General features: G+C 40.0%; 1 protein-coding gene across 1 annotated transcript in view; it reads right to left on the bottom strand.

Moving 5' to 3' along the window:
* Positions 1–22,220, bottom strand: part of PRPF40A (pre-mRNA processing factor 40 homolog A) — a 36,896-nt gene that overhangs the window by 12,632 nt on the left and 2,044 nt on the right. The window contains exons 2-13 of the mRNA XM_042447053.1: positions 18,696–18,833; positions 15,576–15,656; positions 12,766–12,796; positions 9,883–9,905; positions 8,679–8,756; positions 8,468–8,578; positions 8,046–8,166; positions 6,848–6,872; positions 3,677–3,976; positions 2,173–2,281; positions 1,261–1,325; positions 766–930 (exon numbers count right to left, since the gene is read on the bottom strand). Coding sequence (XP_042302987.1) covers positions 766–930; positions 1,261–1,325; positions 2,173–2,281; positions 3,677–3,976; positions 6,848–6,872; positions 8,046–8,166; positions 8,468–8,578; positions 8,679–8,756; positions 9,883–9,905; positions 12,766–12,796; positions 15,576–15,656; positions 18,696–18,833 — 1,247 coding nt within the window. The remainder of the gene's footprint in view (positions 1–765; positions 931–1,260; positions 1,326–2,172; positions 2,282–3,676; positions 3,977–6,847; positions 6,873–8,045; positions 8,167–8,467; positions 8,579–8,678; positions 8,757–9,882; positions 9,906–12,765; positions 12,797–15,575; positions 15,657–18,695; positions 18,834–22,220) is intronic.

The following is a 22,220-nucleotide window of genomic DNA, read 5'->3' as shown; positions in this document are numbered from 1 at the left end:
CAAAGAGGATTCATTACACAAAATCAAAACCAGAGGTTGGAAACATCCCTTTGATCTGCTGGATACTGAATTACAACTCCTATCATCCTTTAGCATTAAATATGTCAGGGTAGACAGGAGTTCAACACTATGGGGCTTAACTTCTCCAATCTTGACCTAAATTGTATTAATATTTAAATATGTTTACTACATATATATTAAAAATCTTTTTACCATCTTTTGTCTTAGAATACCAACATGTCATACAGAATACAGCAAAATGAGATTCCAACAGAAAAACAGTAAAAAGAATACCTCACCCACAACAGGACTGGAAATTCAAGATAACCCATTTAATGGGGTTAATAAACCTGTGATTGCTTAAACTGGGTTTATTAAATCAGGAGACATATTCAAATGATATGAAAAACATGGCACTAGAACCAAACACATGGCTTTGGATATTATTTACTAAGGGAGAACAGAAAGAGATAATTATTCATGCTTGCGGTTTGTGCTCACATGTAAGACAACCTAAACCTTTTCTCAAATTCCTATTTTCCACCATGAGATGCTGGAGTACGTTTACATTTAAATGTTATGAATAAACACCGAGAACATGAGTTGTGTAAGTTTTCAGTTCCCTTATATAAGGCCCAATGTTTGAAACCATTATAAGGATTGATGCAATCTACTGAAAGTCACATTCCACGCTGCCTGAGCTAAAGTTTTAATTGTACATCTAAAATACTGTTGGATTAGTATTCTACATTAACTTTATCTTACTTATATCTAGTTGTAGATGTCATCTTTTCATGATTTTCCAGGAAACGCTGGAAAGATTCTTTTGCTTCTTTATATTTTAATCTCGCTTCTTCTTTTTCTTCTTTCTCTGTCTGGACTTTGTAAGCATTAAAAGCTTGCTTTTTCTCACTCAGCTTTGCCAAAGCACTGCAAAATTGAAGGGGAAAGGAAGGCTAATAGCTCAATTGCAGTTGCAAAATCAACTAAAAGTAATCCTTTTGCAGATATTAACCTGGTGCAAACAATTTCAAAATGCGTATCATATCTTTTGGACCTTAAAAAGTATACCTGGAAACCCCCCTCCAACACACACACACACACACACACACACACACACACACAGTATCACACATACAAATTAACATTGTAAAAACTTTAAATTATGACTCAACTGCCTCTGTCTGGGCATTAATTTATGTAAATCATCACTGAAACCGTGCTGCTATTGTTTTTTAAAAAAACAGGAACAAGTTATACCTGTATCTTGGATCATTGATTATCATCTTCATAGCTTGTTCCCAGGAGGCATTTGATGGCACACGCTATGAAGAGAGAAATAAATAAATAAATAAAGTTTACTTATACATCTAAAAATAAAGAATATTTAAACAATCATTGTCACCTGTTCCTGTGATTTCTTATAATAGGTTTGACAAGAATAACCACTGACAAATTTGAGAAACAGGTTCCTTTCCATCACCTCGCTTATTTTCTAGTCTCATACCATTTACACACAAAATAGATGAATGTGAAGTTGAAGGCCAGCCACAGATGCTGGTGAAACATCAGGAATAAACTCTTCTAGAACATGGCGACATAACCCAAAAAACCCACAAAAAATATTTAAAAAATAGATGAAATTCAGCAATTGTTAATTTTTCATATTTCTTATCTAGTTTGAAAGGGAAGAAGCTCAAAAATGCAGGGCTTCATTTTTTTCCAGCAGTGATGTTTCACAAGCAGTACTTGGAATGAAAGATCCCTTAATGAGGCAGAACAAAAAATGTTTAAGAGGTGTTTCTCAGTAGGTTAACAAAAATGAGGATTCAATCAGGAATACTGAAAGATTTTATAAACCGCACCTATTATTCTCCCATCTTCTCCAAAATTCTAGAATTTTGACTCGCCACTATGATCACTTTGAATGTAATAATCCATTTGCCCTCTTTCTAAGCTCCCCTGCTCAAAGACCTTATTCTATGATTCTGTACTTTAAGACAATACTAGATAAGACAGCTTATACTAACTATATTTTGGACAAACTTTTCCCCTTGATTACTCCAGTGTACTGTAATTGCTACTCTTACAAAAACTCAACAACTCTGCCAAATCCAATATTGCATTCATAATTCTTGAAATGATAAAGAGTAGCTGATTCAATTTAAAAACCTTTTCTTTCAACAGTTCTTTGAATGCTTGCTTAGCTTCTTCTTTTGTATTCCAAGTATATGTTTTTTTAACTGGCTGGGCATCCTCTTCTTCTTTTTTGGGAGTAATGCTATGAAAAAAAAAGAAGAAAACATGGCATTTTAGCAAAAAACAAAACAAAAACAAACAAAATAAAACAAAACCTAATTCAAAGGAAGAGTCAGGAAGACTAGTAGCTATCAACAAGGCTGCTGATACTATTCCTAGAAAAAGTAAATGAGCAGCTATAACCCAGGAAATCCAAGGCAAATTTGGGTTTCAGTTTACAGCACAACTCACAGCTGTACACTGTTCATTCAGGACTGGTCAGAACAGTCCCACCCACCCCTACTCACAAACTACAAGCCCATGCTGTCCTGGTTCTTGGGCAACGAGGCACTGTGAAGTTCCTTTCAATGTCTTTCTCTTTTTAAAAAGAGTTCCAGCCACTGCATTGCTTTTTTTTTAAAAGGTACATCCAATGTCACACAGATTTGCACAATGGGTTCCCTTTCCTCACCACCATCTCTCCAAAGTTGATTTTGATAGTAAGTGGGATGTGAGATGGGGACTCATTCTGCTGACAGAGTCCATTATTGCAGATCGGATGGCATTTCAAAGTTGTGGATTATTATCATCATGTTTATATTCTACTTTTGCCCCAAACCACAACTGCAGAGAAAGAGAAATACTTTCCATACGTAAAACTATGGTAGTCTTTAACTATTCCTTCAGAATGAAAAATAAGTAAACTACACATTTATCTGGTGAGAAATAAAAGAATAATGTCTCATCTCACATTAGTCTTTATGACAGCAGATTAGTACATCTGAAAAGCTTTTTGTGGCAATATGCTAGTTTTTAAAATTAAAAGTGAATTGTTTTCATCAATTGCGTGGAACTAAGATGACAAACATATCCATATACTGCCATTGACTTGCTCTCCATTCTTTAAAAGCCAATCTATCGACCAACTGTGCTGAAACTAATGTGTTTTCTCAGCTCTTTGATGAAAATGAGATGTGTACAATAAGGCTAGAAACACTTAAGAAGTCCATTTCATTTATACTGTCAATTTGGGAAAGTAGTCCTGCCACCCCAAGGATTTCTTAGACTTGGGTTTTCTCAAGCAAAAGCTTATTAATGCTAAATGGTAAATAAATAAGAACTCTAAAAGAGAAATCTGTTCCTGATACAGCATTTCATTTAAAAAACAATACAAATCCAAGTGTCTAGGCTAGGCCAACACCCATCTTTCATTGAAACCTGCAACATGAGATAGATCTAATTTTAATTGTTTTATCACACATGTGGTATGCAACTGCATACTTATACACACACACAATGACAAGGAAAGCATTATTTATAAATCTCTTCCACCTTTCTATCTCTTTTTCCTTCCTCAAATCTGGTTTTCTTATACCAAACTATTTTGAAACAAAGTATCATATTAAAACATTAAAAAACTACCCAACCTATTACTTACTCTACAGATTCTTGTTTAGGAGTTTCTTCTACAGAGTTTGTGACAACATCTGCTGACTGTTCTTGTGCAACAGGAGCAGCTGGCTGTGTCTGCTCATCTGCTGAAGTAGTTACTCTGTTTTCATTTTCTAAAGCAGTAGCAACAGCAGAAGGCTCAGCTTCAGGAGCTGAAGCAGCAGGAGGAATAGCAGGAGTTGATGGTGCAGCCACAGGAACATCTGGAATAGTGGCAGCAGCATTTGTAACTCCTGAGGCAACACCTACAGAAGATGATGGTGTGATGGATTCTTCTGCTTTCGCACTATGTGAACAAAAGAAATCATTTTTGGATTAATAATCTTGTCTTGTTACAAGCACCTGATTTTTCCAGGGTAGAACACTCTCTAGGATATTGAAAGTCAACAGTCTACATTACATGGGCCAAAAGGTTGAAGGTCTCTTAAGGGAATATATCAAACTTTTGAGAAAGATAACCTATCCTTCCCATATTCCCATTGAGCAGGGAGGAACAGAGGAAGTAGAAAGTGAAGGAGCTGCCCTGTCATCTATCCTCACCCTGTTGCCCATGAAAGGCCATTGTTATTGTTGGTGTGTGCCTTCAAGTCTTTCTCTAACTTACGGTGACCCATTATGGAGTTTTCTTGGCAGGTTTCTTCAGAGGGGATTTGCCACTGCCATCCTCTGGGGCTGAGAGATTGTGACTTGCCAAGGTCACCCAGTAGGTTTCCACGGCTAAGTGGGAATTCAAACCCTGGTTTCCCAGCATTACAATCCAGTGTGCAAACCACTACACCACACTGGCTCATAACAGGTCATCCCCAAGGGCTACTGCAGCCCTTTCTTGGAGTCCTGAATACAAAAAAGCTGTCACCCACTCTTTAAAGAGATATGTAACTTTCATAGACCTTTAAGTCTGTACTTGTTTGTTTGTTTGCTATCCATATAATTTAAGCTAATGTTTGAGCTTTGGGCCTAGTACTGTGAAAGCAGAGACTGTAGTCTAGTAAGCAGACCAAGTACAACATGGTCAAATGTTCTCTGTATTTGTCTTCCTCAGGACACTCTCAAATTTGGAGAATAGATTTCTGGAATATTCAAACACCACATCTGAAAGGTGCTCTTAACTGAATCATATTTTTAAACAAAATAATCTTCCTCCTTCTAATCCTTAAGAATATGTCTGGCTGCAACATATGCATGGTATCGTAACAGCCCAATTTTTGTACACCAAGGGGCTGTACACACAGCCCCAAAGGGCGACGTCCAGCCACCCCTTTTATAACCAGATTGGGGCTGTGGCAACTGCACACCTTGGCCCTGATCTTTCCAAGGCGCGAAAAGGAGGAGCAAAAAAGTGGCTCCTTTTTGCACCATGGAAAGGGTGTGATAGCTGCTGCTTTATGGCCCTCCTTCAGTGCACCATGATGCGGTGTCACGCCACCCTGGGGGCAGAGCCAGAGCATGCGTCATGTAGACGCTATGCCCCGACTCTGCCCCAAGGCAGCCCAAACTGCCAGTATGAATAGGGCTCAGGTTGCTTGATCTGCAAATTAAAAGTCTTATGGTCACAGCCAATTGACCTCCCTATTTACAGCAGCTTACACATTTCCGTGATGTTTGGTTTCTTTAAAAACAAGCCCCACTGAGTTCAGCTGCAATTTGCCTCAGGTATTTCTGCACCGGATAACTGTCAATTTTGTTTTTCTAAATTAAACAATCAAATAAATGCCCCCTTTATTTTTAGGTAAAACATCAAGCTATTAATAGCATGAAGTACAGATCATGACTCTCTCTCTCCCCTTTTTAAATGATCAAAGAACAAGACTTCAAACTGCTGTTAAAACTACTACATAAAGTAGTTTCATTAATGTGTAGAAATATTATTAACAAAGATGTTAAATCTTTGCCAATTATCTAGGAAGGGTTTCCAGAATTATAATTTCATTCCACATTCATCCCACACTATATTTTATAGAGTAGCAAAACATATAGCCCCCCCCCACCCTATTTTTTTAAAAAATAAATAATGATGTAGCCTCCATGGTGTGGAAGACAATTTTGCCATAAATTACCCTTGCTATAAATACAGAAATGAAGATTTTATTGAAAGTTCTAGGAAAAAATCATGACAGATACATGGGGCCCTTTTTTAAAGAAAGGTGAGGTGGCACAAGGAAGAGGAGGAAGGGGCGCATGGTGCGAGGAGAATAAAGAGGAGAAAGAGGAAGGTGAAACACGACGCAGTGAGAAGAGAAGGAAGAGGAAGGCAAGATGGGAGGAGGAAGAGGAGAAGGGAGGGGTGGCACAGCATGAGCAGGACAAAGAGAAGGAGGGCAGGAGGGGTGCACCTTCCCCACTGCAATAAGGGCCAGCCATTCAGCAGCAGCCCTGATACCCCATAGCTGGGACTGGGAGGGAAGAGAGGGAGCCAGTGGAGGAGGAGGAAGGAAGGGGCTCAGCAAGAGGGGCCTGCTTGAGGGTGAGGGGCCTCTGGCTGCAGGGGGCTCTGGGACCAGCCATCCAGCTCCAGGTGGCAGGAAAGGGCGCCCAGCTCCTCACAGCGAGATACTGGCAGTGGCGGGAGGTTTAACTCCCTCCCTCCTCCTCTTCTTCCTTCTTGGGCTTTGGTCAGTTTCGGAATGGGCAGCTGAGGGTGGAGGAGTGACTGCAGCAGGACTAGCAAGCGCCATTGTGTTCAACGGTGGCATGGCTGCATCACCACAGAAATCAATGGGGCCTGAGCATCTGCAGATTTTGGCATTCACGGGGGGATCTGGAATGGATTCCCCGTGGATATCGAGGGCCCACTGTACTTAAATTCAATATGATCTTTGTTGGTGTGTGCCTTCAAGTCATTTCTAACCTATGGCAAGCCTCAGTTGAGTTTATCGTGGAGGGGATTTTTTTTTAGCAAAATTGGTTGAGAGGGGAGTTTGCCCTTGCCCTCCACTAAGAGTGAGGAAGTGACTTGAATCAAAGGTCACCCAGTGCATCTGCATGGTTGAGCAGAGATTGCAACCCTCTTCTTCCAGTGTCCTAGCCCAACACTCAAGCTACTATACCATGCTGACTCCCTTGGATCAATATACATATATTTAATCCCATCATTTTTCACCTTCCATAAAACATATCCCACAAGTTTCAGTGCCTCAGAACATATTATCAAACTTACCTGCTTTCCTCTGCTTTAATCATTGCTATAGAAAAGAAACAAATATAGTATGAATTTCAACTGGAAAAAACAACACTTTAAAAATAAATGCATAGAGATCACTGGATTCTAGGAAACACTGTTTCTGAGCCATAGATCACTGCCAAAGATACTACTCTCTCCAATAGCGGCATTCAAAAAGACTGCTGCCTAATACTTCTGCTTGATGCCATCCTTCAACATAAACAATACTTAGGGCATCTACCACTACCAAGACAAACAAGTTTTTAAAAGTCATTTCATAGTAGCTACTGGAATTTTGTTTTTCCCCTTTATTCATACACAATGCATTAACCACTGCATTCCCCTTTTAACTGATTCAGGAGATTACCGCACTACACTCTTATAGTGTTGCTATTCCACTTTTACTGCTTTGGCTGCTTCCTGTTGCATTCTGGGATTTGCAGTTTAGGGAGGGGCATTTAGAATTCTCAGCCAGAGAGCTCTTAGGCCTCACTGAACTACAAACCTGAGAATGCAGCAGGAAGCAGTATAGCAGCACTATAACAGTGTAGTGTGGTAATCTACTTAATTATCCAGTCTGAATTTTGGGATTTCCATGCTGACTTGATTCACATTCATAGGCACTATCATGGACTGCAGATTATAAGGACAGGGAATCTCTAGTCTACATGACAAATCTGACTCACTCAGTTGGCCCATTCAGTGTGCAGTGCCTTGAGACAAGGTTCTTCCCCCAAGCCCTGTCCACTCAGAAGGAAGAACAAAAGAACAAGTGATCCACAGCTTCAAGACCATGGCCTGGTTACTTCAGCCTCCCCTTTCTTCTCCACACCAGCAGTGTGAACAATGAGTGAAGCCATTCTCACAAAAGTACTGATTAGATGGATCAATCAAGAAGCAAGTTTCATTTCTACTTCACTTTTCTGGCACAGTGAACGTAAGAGAGGAGCAGAGGAGCAAGGAAGGAAAAGCACTACCTCCTCCCCACACCAAAAGTGCCAGCTGGAGAAGTTCCAGTTGGTACTTTAACTAGAGACACAACAGCATCAGGTGACATGGCCCCACTTTCATACGTCATCTTGCTGAAAAAGAAATATGGTTGTTGGTGGTTTACTTGGCTCCCTTCTCTGCAAAAGTCCACACTCCTAGGTAGTGGCTATAAACCAGGACAGAAAACAATTTCTGTGAATATTACCTTCAAGGTCTTCAAGTTCTTTTGGTTTTGCCCAACGTGATTCTTTTGTTTGAGAGTTGTAGTAATAAGGTTTTCCAGAATCAGATTTATATTCCTTCCATGGACATTTTGACAACAATTGCTAAAAAAAAAAAGTTTTCACAAAGATACTATGAAAACATTTCAAAATATAGAGCATGTTAATACAATTAAATGCCTAAAAGTGAATGGGTACCTAAAAGTGGGTATCATCAGGAACAATAAATGTTATGCATCTAACAAAGCTGTCGATGTGCTCTTCCTGACTGTAATTATCTCAAAGATTCAAAATGGCATTAATGGATGTACCTGGAAAGGAAAACTGGCCCCACTAAGCAAAGATTTTTCACTCCCAAATACTGTACATGGCCAATTAAACAATTACTTTTCTTAACTTATTTTACCTCTGCAGGTGTTTTGAGATCATCTGGCTTCTCCCACGTAGACTGCTTCGTCTCAGTATTATAGTAATATGTTCTTCCATCTGGTGACTTATGTTCTGTCCACACAGATTTCTATGAAAAAGAAGACATCTAATAAAAAACTTCTGCAACGTGTCTAAGTAGTGGAAGACAAACTGCTACAAAAAAAAAATATTAAGAGATATATATATACCTGTTTGGAAGATTCTTCATTAGTAGAACTGTTAACTGGTGTGGCTTGCTGCACTGAACAAACTACTGGAGGTGTGGGCTAAATAAAGAGGGTATCAGGAGTATGCTTTTATTTATAACACACAAAATTTCAAGCAGAAGAACACACAGTTGGCCACAAATAAAACATACCTCTACTTAATGCCTCCTAACAAGCTCTGGGTTAATCTACAAGCCCTCCTGCACTGGGTTAATTTATACTGTGAAAATAATGCAATTGGACACCACATTAACTACCATGGCTCCAGCCTACAGAATCCTGGATTTGGAGTTTTGTGAGTAGCAAAATTCTTTGGCAGAGAAGGCTAAAGATCTTGTAAAACTACAAATCCCAGGATTCCATTGGAAGGAGCTATGACACTTAAAGTGATGTCAAGATGCATTATTTCTGCAGTGCAGATGCACCCTTTGGTCCAGGCATAAGGACTTACCACCACTTATTAATATATCCAAGCACTACTCTTAACCTTAACTATGGGCCTGAACAGACAGGCCAAAATAAAGCTGCTTTGGGTCACTTTGGTATGCTGTTTAAATGATGCATACATCCTAAGAGTCCAAAAGCCGTGTCAAAGCCACACTCAAGTTCTAAGGATTGGAGTACAGCTTTGGTGCAGCTTCTAGCCTCTTAAAATGTGTGTGTCATTTAAACAGCATACCTCCAAAGTGACCCAAAGCAGCTTTATTTTGGCCTGTCTGTTCGGGCCCTATGATTCACAAACATAGCTTCATAAATTAAAGTTTTGATTTAGACTGACTTAGTTTATTTAAACATGAAGTCAATTATAAAGCCCACAGGCTTGCCTACTACGTACAAAGCTTATTCTGTCCTTTCCAAGGCACCACTGAGTGACAAAACTCTGTGAAAACCAGGAAAAGCCATTCAAAGCAAAGCATAGCAAAGGGGAAAAAAGAAGAAGCTTTCTTTGAGTCTTTTGAGTCTGCCACCAAAATCTGAAATAGACAATATGCTTCAAAACCATATAACTAGATTTTACTACTCAAATATTACTCTTACGCGTGACTGCTTGGTGGCTTTGAAATGCAAGAGATTATGGAAATGCACAATTTAGTTCAACTTTATACAAACTGGGGGGAGTGGGCTAGCCAACATTTAAATGCTAAAAATAATTATTTTGCCAATCCAAGAAAAGATCTTTGTTTACCTGAGTTCCAGGGGGAGCTAAACCTGTGAAACAAGGTGAGAAGCCAAATTTTATGAAACAAAACTAAAATAATCCCATCCATTCCATGATTCAAAATGCATTTCAAACAGATGTAAAAATATACACTCTGGCAACTAGCTTGGGGGAAGAACATAAGAGAGCAACATACTGGACCGCTAGGGCTGGATGTTTCAAGCATTAAGACACTTGACTGTCTCTCTCTAAGCAGCATAAACTGTCTCCTATGCTATTTAACATTTACATGAAACCGCTGGGAGAGATCATCCGGAGACATGGGGCGCGGGGTTATCAGTACGCTGATGACACCCAAATAATTTTCTCTATGTCTCCGACTGATGCAGTGACTGAGGATGGCGTCTCTCCTCTCGTGGCCTGTCTGGAGTCAGTAATGGGCTGGATGAGGGAAAACCAACTCAAATTGAATCCAGAGAAGACAGAGGTACTTGTGATAGGTCCCCCTGGTCCAGGAATGGCGGTAGTTCCACCTGTCCTGAACGGGGTCACGCTCCCTGTGAAGGACTCTGTGCGCAGTCTGGGGGTGCTTCTCGATTCGTCGCTTCACCTGACGGCCCAGGTGAATGCGACGGTCAAGAACACCTGCTATCAGCTTCGGCTCATTCGCCAGCTGCGCCCATACCTGGCCCAGAGGGACCTTGAAACGGTAGTACACGCTCTGGTAACCTCGAGATTGGATTTCTGCAACACACTCTACATGGGGCAACCCTTATACCAAACCCGGAAGCTACAAATGGTACAGAATATGGCAGTCAGGCTGGTCACTGGAATCTCCAGGGCCAGCCATATTACACCGGTGCTTAAAGATCTGCATTGGCTGCCTATTCGCTTCCGGGCACAATATAAGGTGTTGGTGATGACCTATAAAGCCCTAAATGGCTTGGGCCCAGGATACCTAAAGGACCGCCTCTCCCCGTACATTCCGTCCCGCACCCTCAGAACATCTGGGCAGCAACTCCTTAGGGTGCCAGGGGCTAGGCTGACCTCTACTACGAGGAAGACATTTTCCATCGCTGCCCCGGCCCTTTGGAACACGCTGCCCATAGAGCTCCGCTCGACCACCTCCCTGACCCAATTCAGAAAGGATCTGAAAACCTTTCTGTTCCATCTTGCATTCCCCGACTAAAGTCCAGTGGGCCTCCCTTCCTCTTCTGTGGCAAAGAGGATTGGCTAACGGGGGTTTTATCCTGTTTTTGTTTTAATATTGTTGCATTATTGTAATGTTGTATTTTATTATGTTGTTAACCGCCCTGATCTTCGGAAGGGCGGTATAAAAAATAAAATTTTTATTTTATTTATTTATTATTAGACAAGGCACATAGGCCTGATCAGCTGACTGAACATCTGAATTAAAAGCTCAAACAATTTGAAAATTTAACAATAACACTGAATATGAACTGCAGTAGTCGGTTTCACATTCAACTACATTCAAGATATAGATGCAACAAGAAGATGCAAAAAATGTTGCAGTAAAATGTGGTCGTGGCTTTTCCATGCCATAAATCAGGCTTTTCCATGCCATTCCTGCTGAAAATCAGATTGCCTATTTCCTCCCAGCAATCAATCAACAACTCTTATCCACTGTACCCACCCAATTGTGATTATGCTATCTCACTCATCTTAGGGGGCTCCAGCAATAAATAAATAAATAATCACAAAAAGGCATTTTTAAATGTAATCTCCCACTCTAATATGTTTAGAGTCTTGTTTTTTGTTGTTGTTTTTGATGCAAAATTGCTGTTTGTGCAAAAAATGTGTGTTTACAGGAACAGTGATTTTTTTATTTTATTTTATTTATAGGCACAAAACATGTCTGTATGGGGGTTGTAAATTTTATGTGCAGAAACACATGTGCATTTCTAGAGAATAAATCTCCAATACATTACGGGAGGTGTGCAGACTGGGTGAAAATTTGGAAAATTATTGCCTCTCTTATTCTTCCTGACTGGATTTCCGAAATGTCAGGAACCCTATCTTTTCCAGCCTGGAGGTGAATAATGACAAATATTCTTTCCATCCTTACTCATTTTCCTAATTCAGATTTCAACTAAATTTTCCTACAAAGAACCTGCATTCTAGTGAACACAAGGAACACATGCAACTGCTTGAATTGACTGTCAGGCACCAAATAGAGTGAAGGGATATTTTCAATTTCTGCTTAAGTAGCTGAAGGAACTTTCAATATTCCAGTTCATACTTCTTGTTGCATGAATAACTTCAAGTTGTTTCCAGTTTATGGTGACAAGGCGACCTTATCACGGTTTGTTTGGGGGTTTTCAGTGAGATTGATCAGATGGAATTTGCCACTGCCTTCCCATGAAGCTAGAGAGTGCGACTTGTCCTAGATTACCCAGTGGGCTTCAATGTGATTACTACTGTACATACTCAACTATAAGCCAACCTCATGTATATGACAAGGACAGGTTTCGGGGCCAAAATTATGGCTTTGATATGACCCGTGGAGAAGTCGAGGGTAAAAGTTAGGCCATGTAACAAAGGATATAAAGGATGAAACAAAGGAAAACAATGCCAAAGAACTTAACAAAATTCCATCAGGCATAACTGTTTCTCTCCATCCTAAAAACTGGATGGCTGAGAGAACAGAGTGGGGTCAGTGCTTCCAGGACAGATTATACTTTTGCCTTTCACCAGGGGATGGTTCCTTTTTTTAAATAAGAGTTAAGCTACAGTACTAGCACTGACCTGTGGATAGGTCAACTCCGGTTTTTGGAGTCATTTCGTTGACTAAAATTTCTAGACTTATACGTGAGTATACACAGTATATTCTTTTTGTCCTGGTGTCTCACTGGAAATTTATCCAATAAATAACTGATAACGTATGCATACCGATTTGAGAATCCATATTGTTCACTCCTGGCTGCAGAAAAACAGAAATATTGGACATGAATTCTATTGGCATTTCTTCTCTGACAATGCATACAGATTAATGCAAATCCTACTCACCAAACCATTTATTTAAAAACCACCCATCACTCAAAGTAGGCCTGCCAATCATCAATACCTGTTTTGTGCCTACCTCTCCAAGAGTGTATTAAGATGTCCAGATAAAAGAGTGGGAAGAAAGCCAAACTCCTCCTCTTCCACACACTCCCAGTGGGCCATAGCTCTAAAACTGGCTGAAAATCTGACCCAAGTCAGATCAAATCAATTTTGTTATTATTATTTATTATAAACTTTATTTATAAAGTGTTGTAGGTTTACACAGCGCTGTACATAAAATAAAATGGGCCTGCCAGTAGCTTACATTTTTAAAAAATGAATATAATACAAAATTGATACACAATATCATTCAACAAAAATGTACAAACAACAGATTAAAATAAACATTAAGAATCAATGTCTGGGAATGCTTTCCTGAACAGAATTGTCTTTAACTCAGTTTTAAAGCTGGGTAAAGAGGAGATGAACTGAGCTCAAGAGGGAAGAAGGTTCCAAGAGTGAAGAGTGGCCAAAGAAAAGGGGTGGATTTTCAATGGGCTAAAGGTCCAAGCGTTAGGGTTGGAAGGGATATAATTCTCAAATCAACCACTCCTGAAAGCCCCATATGTGGCTCACACTTCTCTAAGAACTGCAATAAGCAGAATTGAGAGGGATAATTCCCCCCCTTCCAACCCACTCCCTCTGATACATGCTCAAAATCAACTCTAGAGGGCTAAGAAACCATCCAGAGACAACCAGCCTAGAATGCTGCAGAGGGAAGATTTTATTCCACTGGCATACTATTTCAGCCACAGTATGCAGCTTTTCTCAGCTACCTTCATAAATTTCCTGCTTCCCTCAGGCATTTTTTGGGAAAGCACTAGAAAGCACCACTGTTAGGGAGTAAATGCACTTTTAAAATTGTTCTGCTCATTCTCCTGGATGGGGAAGAAAGGGCTATGATGAAACTAAAGTAAGTTAATACTGAACAAAAACATACTCTGTAGAGCATTGCTTGTCTTTCTAAATCAACTATTTTAAGACTATATATTTCAAGCTTTTATATGTATTTTTATTAACCAGTGACATTTTATAAATGAGAGAGAGAGAGACTGCAATTCAGCAGGCAGAAAAAGATGAAGCGCTGCTCTTGTGTGTTACTGTCAAACTGTACAAAGGAATGGCAAAAACTAAAGTAAGGTATATGAGATAAAAAGCTTTTCATGCATTGCTTTCATTTGTATTTTCTGGCAACAAAATAAGACAGCAAAATTTTAAAGATGTACAGTCACACTAAAAAATGCTTGAAAATTACAAGCATCATTTAGGGCTATCCCAGAAGGTGGTCTGTGGACTGGTGCTGGTCCATGAGTCATCACCTACTGGTCCATGGCAGGGGGAAAAAAAGCTGCTACCAAGGGGCACTAATATACAGTCGCCCCTCGGATTCGTGGACTTCAGATTCTCAGGTTTGATTATTCGCAAATGGACAGGAGGGGCAGGGACAGGAGGGCAGGGGGATGAGGAGAGCAGGCGCGAGCCTGCACCTTCCTGTCCCTCAGCCAGCTTTGGGAAGGGACAGTAGGACAGGAGGATGAGGAGAGGTAGGGGTTAAAGGCGGGGAGGGCAGGGGAAGAGAACTGGTTAAAGGCAAGGAGGGCAGGGGAAGAGCTGGGCGAGCTCCCTCTGGTTCTTGTGCCTTGGACAGCTGTCCTAGCCTTCAGAGGGGAGGGACTTGCCTAATAATAATAATAATAATAATAATAATAATAATTTATATCCCGCCTCTCTACAAAAAGCAATTGGGGCGGCTTTTGGGGGCGCAGTGGTTAAATACCTGTACTGCAGCCACTCATTCAAAATCATAAGGTTGCAAGTTCAAGACCAGCAAAAGGGCTCAAGCTTGACTCAGGCTTGCATCCTTCAGAGGTCGCTAAAATGAGTACAGTACCCACATTGTTGGGGGCAAATTAGCTTGCAGTTGTAAACCGCTTAGACACTGCTTAGGTGGTATGAAATGGTATATAAATGAAGCTTGTTTGAAGCTTGTTATTTACGAGGGTCCTGTTCCCCTAACCCCCATGAACCTGGAGGGCCGATTGTAGTTAGTAATACACTCTAAAGCAGTGCTTCACAGGTTACCTGGGGGATTATCTATTTTTCCCCAGTGTGCTAGGAGCCTGCACTAAATTGGTGCTCACTGTGTACAACCATTTCTTTTTTGGAAACCTGCCATGGTCTGGCACCAGGCCAAGGGCCATAACTTTGAGGAGCCCTGTTCGAAAGCACCTTCAGTACTGAGAATGAAACAAACCTGAAAAAGTTGCTAACTTCTCCTCCACCTGCTACAACCCCATGAAAAGTCAAGCCAACAAATACTAATTTAAAAACTATTTGTGTTCACTATAACAGCTGTTAACACCTTCAGTTCTGATAAAGCTCCATTTGATACAAGCCTTTTACTTTGCTATGTGCATACTCTTCATTTAAAAAAATAGCAACTAGAAACTTACTGTTTTTTTAAAAAGTAAAAGTATTCTATACTAAGCATTACATAATTGCATGTTTTCTGTACCCAATAAACCTGCCCATTCATAATTTCTACCTTATGTTAATTTTCAACAATAAACTACATAATTTTCAAGGTACCATGCTGTTACTGTGGATAAAAATTAAACTACACATTAGTATAGTTGACAGCAAATAAAATTAATTACCGGTCCTGTAGGCTGCATGGGAGCATGAGACATATGGGGTGCCATCATTCCAGGCATCACAGATTGCATCATTCCAGGCATCTAAAAGCAAAATATGATTATAGCATTTGTTTACAACTTACCACAAAATTCTAAATATGTAACCTTGGTAACAATATAAATAATTTGGGGGAAATAATAAAAAGTATGTCAAATGCTGTAAAAGGCAAATAAGGGAATCAGGAGACACTGGGCATATAGTATTACAACTCTGGGTAGCTTCTAGGTATATAGTATTAAAGGTAGTCGGGACTAGATGAATTACTGTAAACAAGGTAAACTTGAGGGATAACAATTAAGGGGAAGATTTTTCAGGTAGTATTGTTTACGAAAAGGAAACCCAAAGCAAAAAAGAAAAAAGGAAAAAAAAAAAAAAGAAAGAAAGAAAGTCAAAATTTGGTGTGAAGGGATAGTAGAAAAGTTCTGAAGAATACAGGGCCCCCAGTGCAAATATTTTAATATTAAACAACCCAAAACATTAGCTCTATCCACATGTTGCTGCAGGAATGGAGCCCAAGTCATTTAGCCCCAAAATGTCTAGTTCCCAAAACAAATCCTGTGATCTAAGTAAACTCTTTTAATCTTGAGGGCTCATTTACCTCATCTGAACAAGAGAATAATACCTGAAGAACTTGTCTCACAGGGCTGGAGTAAGAGTTATGCTTGCAAAGATGTTCCAAGATGAAGAGTACTATAAAGTTTAAGAATTATGACTGCAGGGTTCAAAAACATGAACTGTTAAAAAATGGCTGAGAAATGCATGCAACAAGGATGCAAACTACCTTAGGTACTTAAAACCTTATCTGCTATTATTCCTTAACACATTATAAATATGGTGGTGTGGACAATTCTTCAGACCTGAGCAAAGTTGCAAAGTGATGATTACACGAGGGTCTAAATATAAGCCATCCATGGAAGAGATCAAAGGCAAATACTATGGAAAAACTAATCTGCTTGTGTGTAGCTCATGGTGTTTTAACTGGAAATGAATTCCTGAAAGAAAGCTAAAAGATTTATTTTTGATAATTTTAATCAGCCCTTGCTAGGGACTGAGAGGATACAACAAGTGAAATAGACTGTACAAATGCTGGTAATATACTCAATTGGCCATATCAGCCAATTTCATTGGCAAATCCCACAAACAGTTCTTGGGAAATCACCCCCCAATATATGGTGACAATCCCTGGAAGGTTGGCCAAATGACCCCATTCCCATGTATCTTCAGGGAGCATCACATTACTGCTCCCTCTTACCTTCCATCTTGTGTGGAGGGAGAGGTATTTGGTAGGGCTACTGCTCCACCCTCAATCCACAAGGTTTTCTTGGAAGCGTGAGGAAGAGAAGAAAGAATGGGAGTGGCCCTCCCATTCCCCACCATCCTGTAGAAGCAGGAGAAGAAAGGAGTCTTGCCCCACTGCTGCTTCCAAATAATAGTGTTCCACGCAAGAGATGCTCCCTACAACTTCTACTGAGGTAGCTTTAGAAACAAAGGATTCCTTAATTTGGGTGCCAAATTCATAGCCTCTAGGCTAGATAACACAACACAGTGATACTTGGTAAGCATAGTGGTATGTGTGTTGACTCAAATAAGCCACAAACCCAAAGATTTTATCAAACATCTGGTGGTCCATAATGGTTATATACTCAATTCTTTGTGTGTTTGGTAGCCTTGCTTTATTTGGGAATAATCTTGATTTTCTGGAATGTGCACACAATCTTCAAATACAGGATCTCTATAAACAAGGGTGGGTATAGGGAAGGTATCATCAATAGGGACAGCTAAGGGCACATCTACAGTGTGGTATGATGAAACACAATGGATAAATTTCCAGTGGAACATGCTGGCCTTCAAAAGCAATAAATAGAGAGGTTCTAAACATCCATGAACTGTTCCTCTAAAGGACAGATAAAATTCCTTGAAGGAAGGACCTGGGATAATAAACTAGAGGTATGAGGGTAAGGGACAAAAGCCCTAAATGCTGAATATCACATACCTACATTTATACCTTTTTAAAATCAAATTTAACCCTTCAGTATCTACTTAAAAATTCCCAATTTATTGCTTGCATTTTTTGAACTTATATCCTGTAATTTCTACACTATATGATAGTAACAAGACAGATATTGGATTCCAGTAGTATGAAAATAGTGGAAATTTAACTGAAATTTATAGCCAGGGGAGAGTCATCAGCAGTACTAAACTTCAGAATACAGTATTTCTATTAACAATCACCTCTGAAAATAGGCCATTAGGAAAATAGCTCAATGGTCAGATTATTTCACATGTAATCCCTTCTAATCTGTGGGTAAATTTTGCTGCAGTCATCTATACTAACGTACTGCCACACTGCTCGTAAACTGAAAGTATGCCAGACACCTATCTGATCTGCCACCTGTATGTTAGGACACAGTCCCTTTCAACTAAGGCATCAGGAAAGAAGATGAAAGTTGTTGGCATTTCTGAAGAGAGAGTTGATAACTAAAAGTCAGACAGAAAGCCATCTTTCCTGAATTAAAGCTGTCTACATTAGTTAAAATTCAAACTCTTTAGGTTTTGGAACTACCGACCAAACTGAAATATGTAAATATGTGGAAGATCTATTAGCAGAAAAACAAATGCCAAGTGAAAAGTATAATTTCTGATTCCCTGCATAGCCATAGAAGACACGAAACATTACACTACAGTCACCACCAATAAGGGAGATAAATCAAATACCAAGGCTAAAATGGCCCAACTGCTTACTAGCCATGCACCTCAGGATTCTAGCGCAATCTGAGAAATATGCCCATAGTTTTCCATATATAATGCTACAACCAAGTGGCAAGCCGTATAGGGCTAAAATTATTCTGCATGCATTACTATCATAATTTGCCCAGCTGCAGAAAATCTCATTCAATGAAATTAAGAACAATAATTTTTCCCAAAAAGAAAATAAAATTTAGAAGACTATAGTTATCTGAAGCGCAGAATGTAATCTTTTAATGATCTATGGAAATCTTTAGAATAGATTTAAATTACAGTTTCAAAAATGTAACTCATTACAACCACTTATGCAACAAAACCCATAGAGGTTAACTTACCTGCCCCATTTGTGGTCCTCCCATTGGAGGCATCATTTGAGACATCATTCCATGAGACACCGGAGGCATATTAGGCGGCCTTTGGCCCATAGGATGCATTCCCATGGGTGGGTAATGGGGCATGCCCGGATGTCCCATCTGAAAAACAATGCCAGAGGTCAAGATATGAAGACCTCAGAAACATAAAAAGTAGCATAATTATGGAAATAACCTTGGCTGTATTCCAGTCCAGATCTAGTTAATTATGTAAAAAACCCAAAGATATTTCTCCATAGAATCACAGATTCATGGAGGTGGAAGAGACCACGTCTACCAGGAGAACATCAAATTCAGCACCGCAAGCAAAATATGCTGACACTCTGCAGCATTAGCACTTCCAATATTTCACAGTACAATGTATTATTATTATATGTACTCTTATAATGTACATGCACCTTGAAATGGGCCCCAAAACATTCGCAAACAGAAGAACTCCTTCTCTTTGCAGAAGTTCACATACAAACTGTCTTCTGTAAAAGGAAGTGTGAGGGAAGCTAAATTTTCCTAGTCCCCCTACAGTTCCCTGAATCACCTCCTACAGAATTTCAGAGGGTCGCCAAACTCATTCCTGGAGCAGATTTTCAGGGTAGGTGTAGGCAAAGACTGCCAAAATTGCCACCTCCTCACTCTTCTTCATATAGGTTTCTAGTGGATCTACTTAATTTACAAACCCTAGGATTCCTCTGAATCTGAATTGTTGGGGCTTTTACAGTATTTGTATATGTTTGCCCTTCAACTTTTTGCTAAGGTATTTTAGGAGCCAGTGTGTAGTTGTTTAAGTGTTGGACTAGGCACTGGGAGACCAGGCTTGAATCATGTGTGTCCTTGCTCATAAAAGCTCAGAGTGGCACAGTCTGACAGTATGACATTTGTATACTTATAAGCATGCTCTATAAGCATGAAGTACTATAGCCTGCAAATGTGCCTGCCATATAGGTTGGTAGACGGTGACCTGAGTAGATATGTTGTGGAAAACCATGATATATTTCAAACATTGTGCATAATGTCTAATATAAATCTTTACTGTCTAGACAAAGGCAATTGCCAGTCATTTTATAAAACTCTAAAAATAGGGATAAACTGCCAATAATCATAAATGCATAATCTCAATTCGTACAGAGCAAAAAAGCACACAAATAAGATGTACTGACTTCAGTCTCTGGATGAGTAATGATTTGTTTGCCCAAGGTGCCTTCCTTGTATCATTAATTGTTCATGAAAACAGACTGGGTCTACTCTTGATTAAGGAGCAGGCATTCAAGGATGAAAAGCAAGTATTCAAAGCAGGTTCAGGCCCAAGTAAAAAGAAGCTGAAAACTTTATCTAACCACCTTTCAACCACTTATTTTGGCCATTAAGTTTTAATGAGGGAATCCAAAACTGGAATATAGCTACCTCTTGTCATAACACTCACTTTAAAAAAATCTGTGGGAAAGGCACCATTTCTTATCCCCAAGCCATACATGAAAAGCAGAAGATAAAAAGCCTACAAGCAACTTTATACATAATTCCTATTTTAGTATTTACAATATATACAAAAAAGTCGCAAATGCAAGTAGTACACTCTAAATGTTGAAAAATTTCCTATAAATTGGCTGCACAGGTCCAAAACACACTGCAGAAATAATCCAGTTTGAGACCAGTTTAACTACCCTGGCTCAGTGCTAGGGAATCCTGGGAACTATAGTTTATTGTGGCACCAGAGATCTCTGACAGAGAAGGTTCAATGTCTCACAAAACTACAGTTCTCAGAATTCCCTAGCACTGAATCAGGGCAGTTAAAGTGGTCTCAAATGGGATCATTTTTGCAGTGTGATTTGGGCCAAAGTTCCCTCTTGCTGTGCAATTCTCTGCTGCTGTACCTGCTGGACTTATCAGGAGGTAATTAAACATATTGTCTGAACATAACATCCTATCTTGTTGATCACCGTACAAGACAAAACAGGTTTTGTTTGCAGCTTGCAGACCGTGCCTATTTTGAAGCAGAGAGCCAAGAGCCTTGATTCAGACAACACACTGACCATTTTCTAATTTGTTTACCAGTTGAAACAGGGGGATAAACAAAGAGATAACAGAATGCATTCACCAATACATAGCTCATTAACAGTAACCTATGATTCCCTGAAATAGTGTCTCCGTCTTCTTACTGAACATAGCTTCTTGTACCATGGAACTCATTTCTTGATGTAGGCAAGATTTGTTTCTACTGGTATAGCCTTAAGATAATAAAACTGCCTAAAAGTACTACATAAAAGAAAGGTGTAATAAACTGATTGAGTGGGATACGATACATGCAAAATAACTACATATCACACTGAGCTTCTATCTGTCTACAGAAACTGTTGTCAACTCTGTCAATTCTCTATTCTTATGTTGTGTAAAAGACTGTTTTAAAACACTAACCTGTGTTTTACATGTGAAAGCGCAAAGGCAAATTTATATATTATCAGGAACCAATTTTTTAATATTTTACTTCTCCACTCCATTTGCAGTTAACACATTGTACTTGGTACTTGAACTTAGCAAAGATTATCAAGTACTGTACTGTATCTGCCTATAAAGTTAATGGATTACCTAACAACCAACCCACTTGCGGCTAACCAATATAAAACATTTCTCAAGAACCATCAACGTGCACTTTGCAAATGATGTGCTTGGGAGGTAATTGTCAGAACGATGTGCCTTTGAGGAATAGAAATATTCTAGAGCTGTAAGCTCTAGAAATGCATCTTGTTTCTACAATAATGCAATGTCTGGCAGAATAAGATTCAAAAGGGACTGAAGTGGGGTCAATATTCAGCATTTCTTATAGGTGAACTCCTCCTCCTCCAGGACACACAGACACACTCTTCCATAAGTAGGGAAGGATGATGGCTGGGATCTCACAATGGCGGGTTACAAACCGCCACTTACGACGCGCTCTGTGCGTGCTAGAGTTAGGAAGGGGCGTGATAGGGTTAGGAAGAGTCGCCCCTTCCTAACCGGCCCCGGCCCCAACACGCACGGAGCGTACCGTAAATGGCGGTGCCCATCCACATGGGCGCCTCCATTTTGACGTCTTGGACGCATAGTGTCCAGACATGTCGCGGCGGAAGTGATGCAGCGAGGGCGCGCTTTGCCCCTTGCAGCACCCACTTCCGCGTTTTGAAAAGGAGTGCCATTTTGGCGCTTTTTTGCTGCGCCGGGAAGCCTCGCGGTCTGGCCGCTGGGGCTTCCCTCCGCGGCGAATGGTGGCGGTGGGAGAACGGACGCTTGAGGCCGGTCTGTAACCCACCAATGTCAGTCTCCACCATTATAGCACTATGATTCCACTTTAACTGCTATGTCTGACTCCTGTGGCATTCTGGGCTTTGCAGTTTAGGGAGGCCTAAGAGTCCTCTGGCCATCCCTAAACTGCAAAGAAAATCAACTCATTTGAGATGTGGTGCTGGAGAAGAGTGCTGAGGATGCAATGGACAGCCAAAAGGACAAACCAATGGGTCCTGG

The sequence above is a fragment of the Sceloporus undulatus genome, chromosome 1, assembly GCF_019175285.1.
Source record: "Sceloporus undulatus isolate JIND9_A2432 ecotype Alabama chromosome 1, SceUnd_v1.1, whole genome shotgun sequence".
In the NCBI taxonomy this organism is placed as follows: domain Eukaryota; kingdom Metazoa; phylum Chordata; class Lepidosauria; order Squamata; family Phrynosomatidae; genus Sceloporus; species Sceloporus undulatus.
The sequence above is the reverse complement of the archived record's forward strand: the minus strand, read 5'-3'. Positions and strand labels throughout refer to the sequence as shown.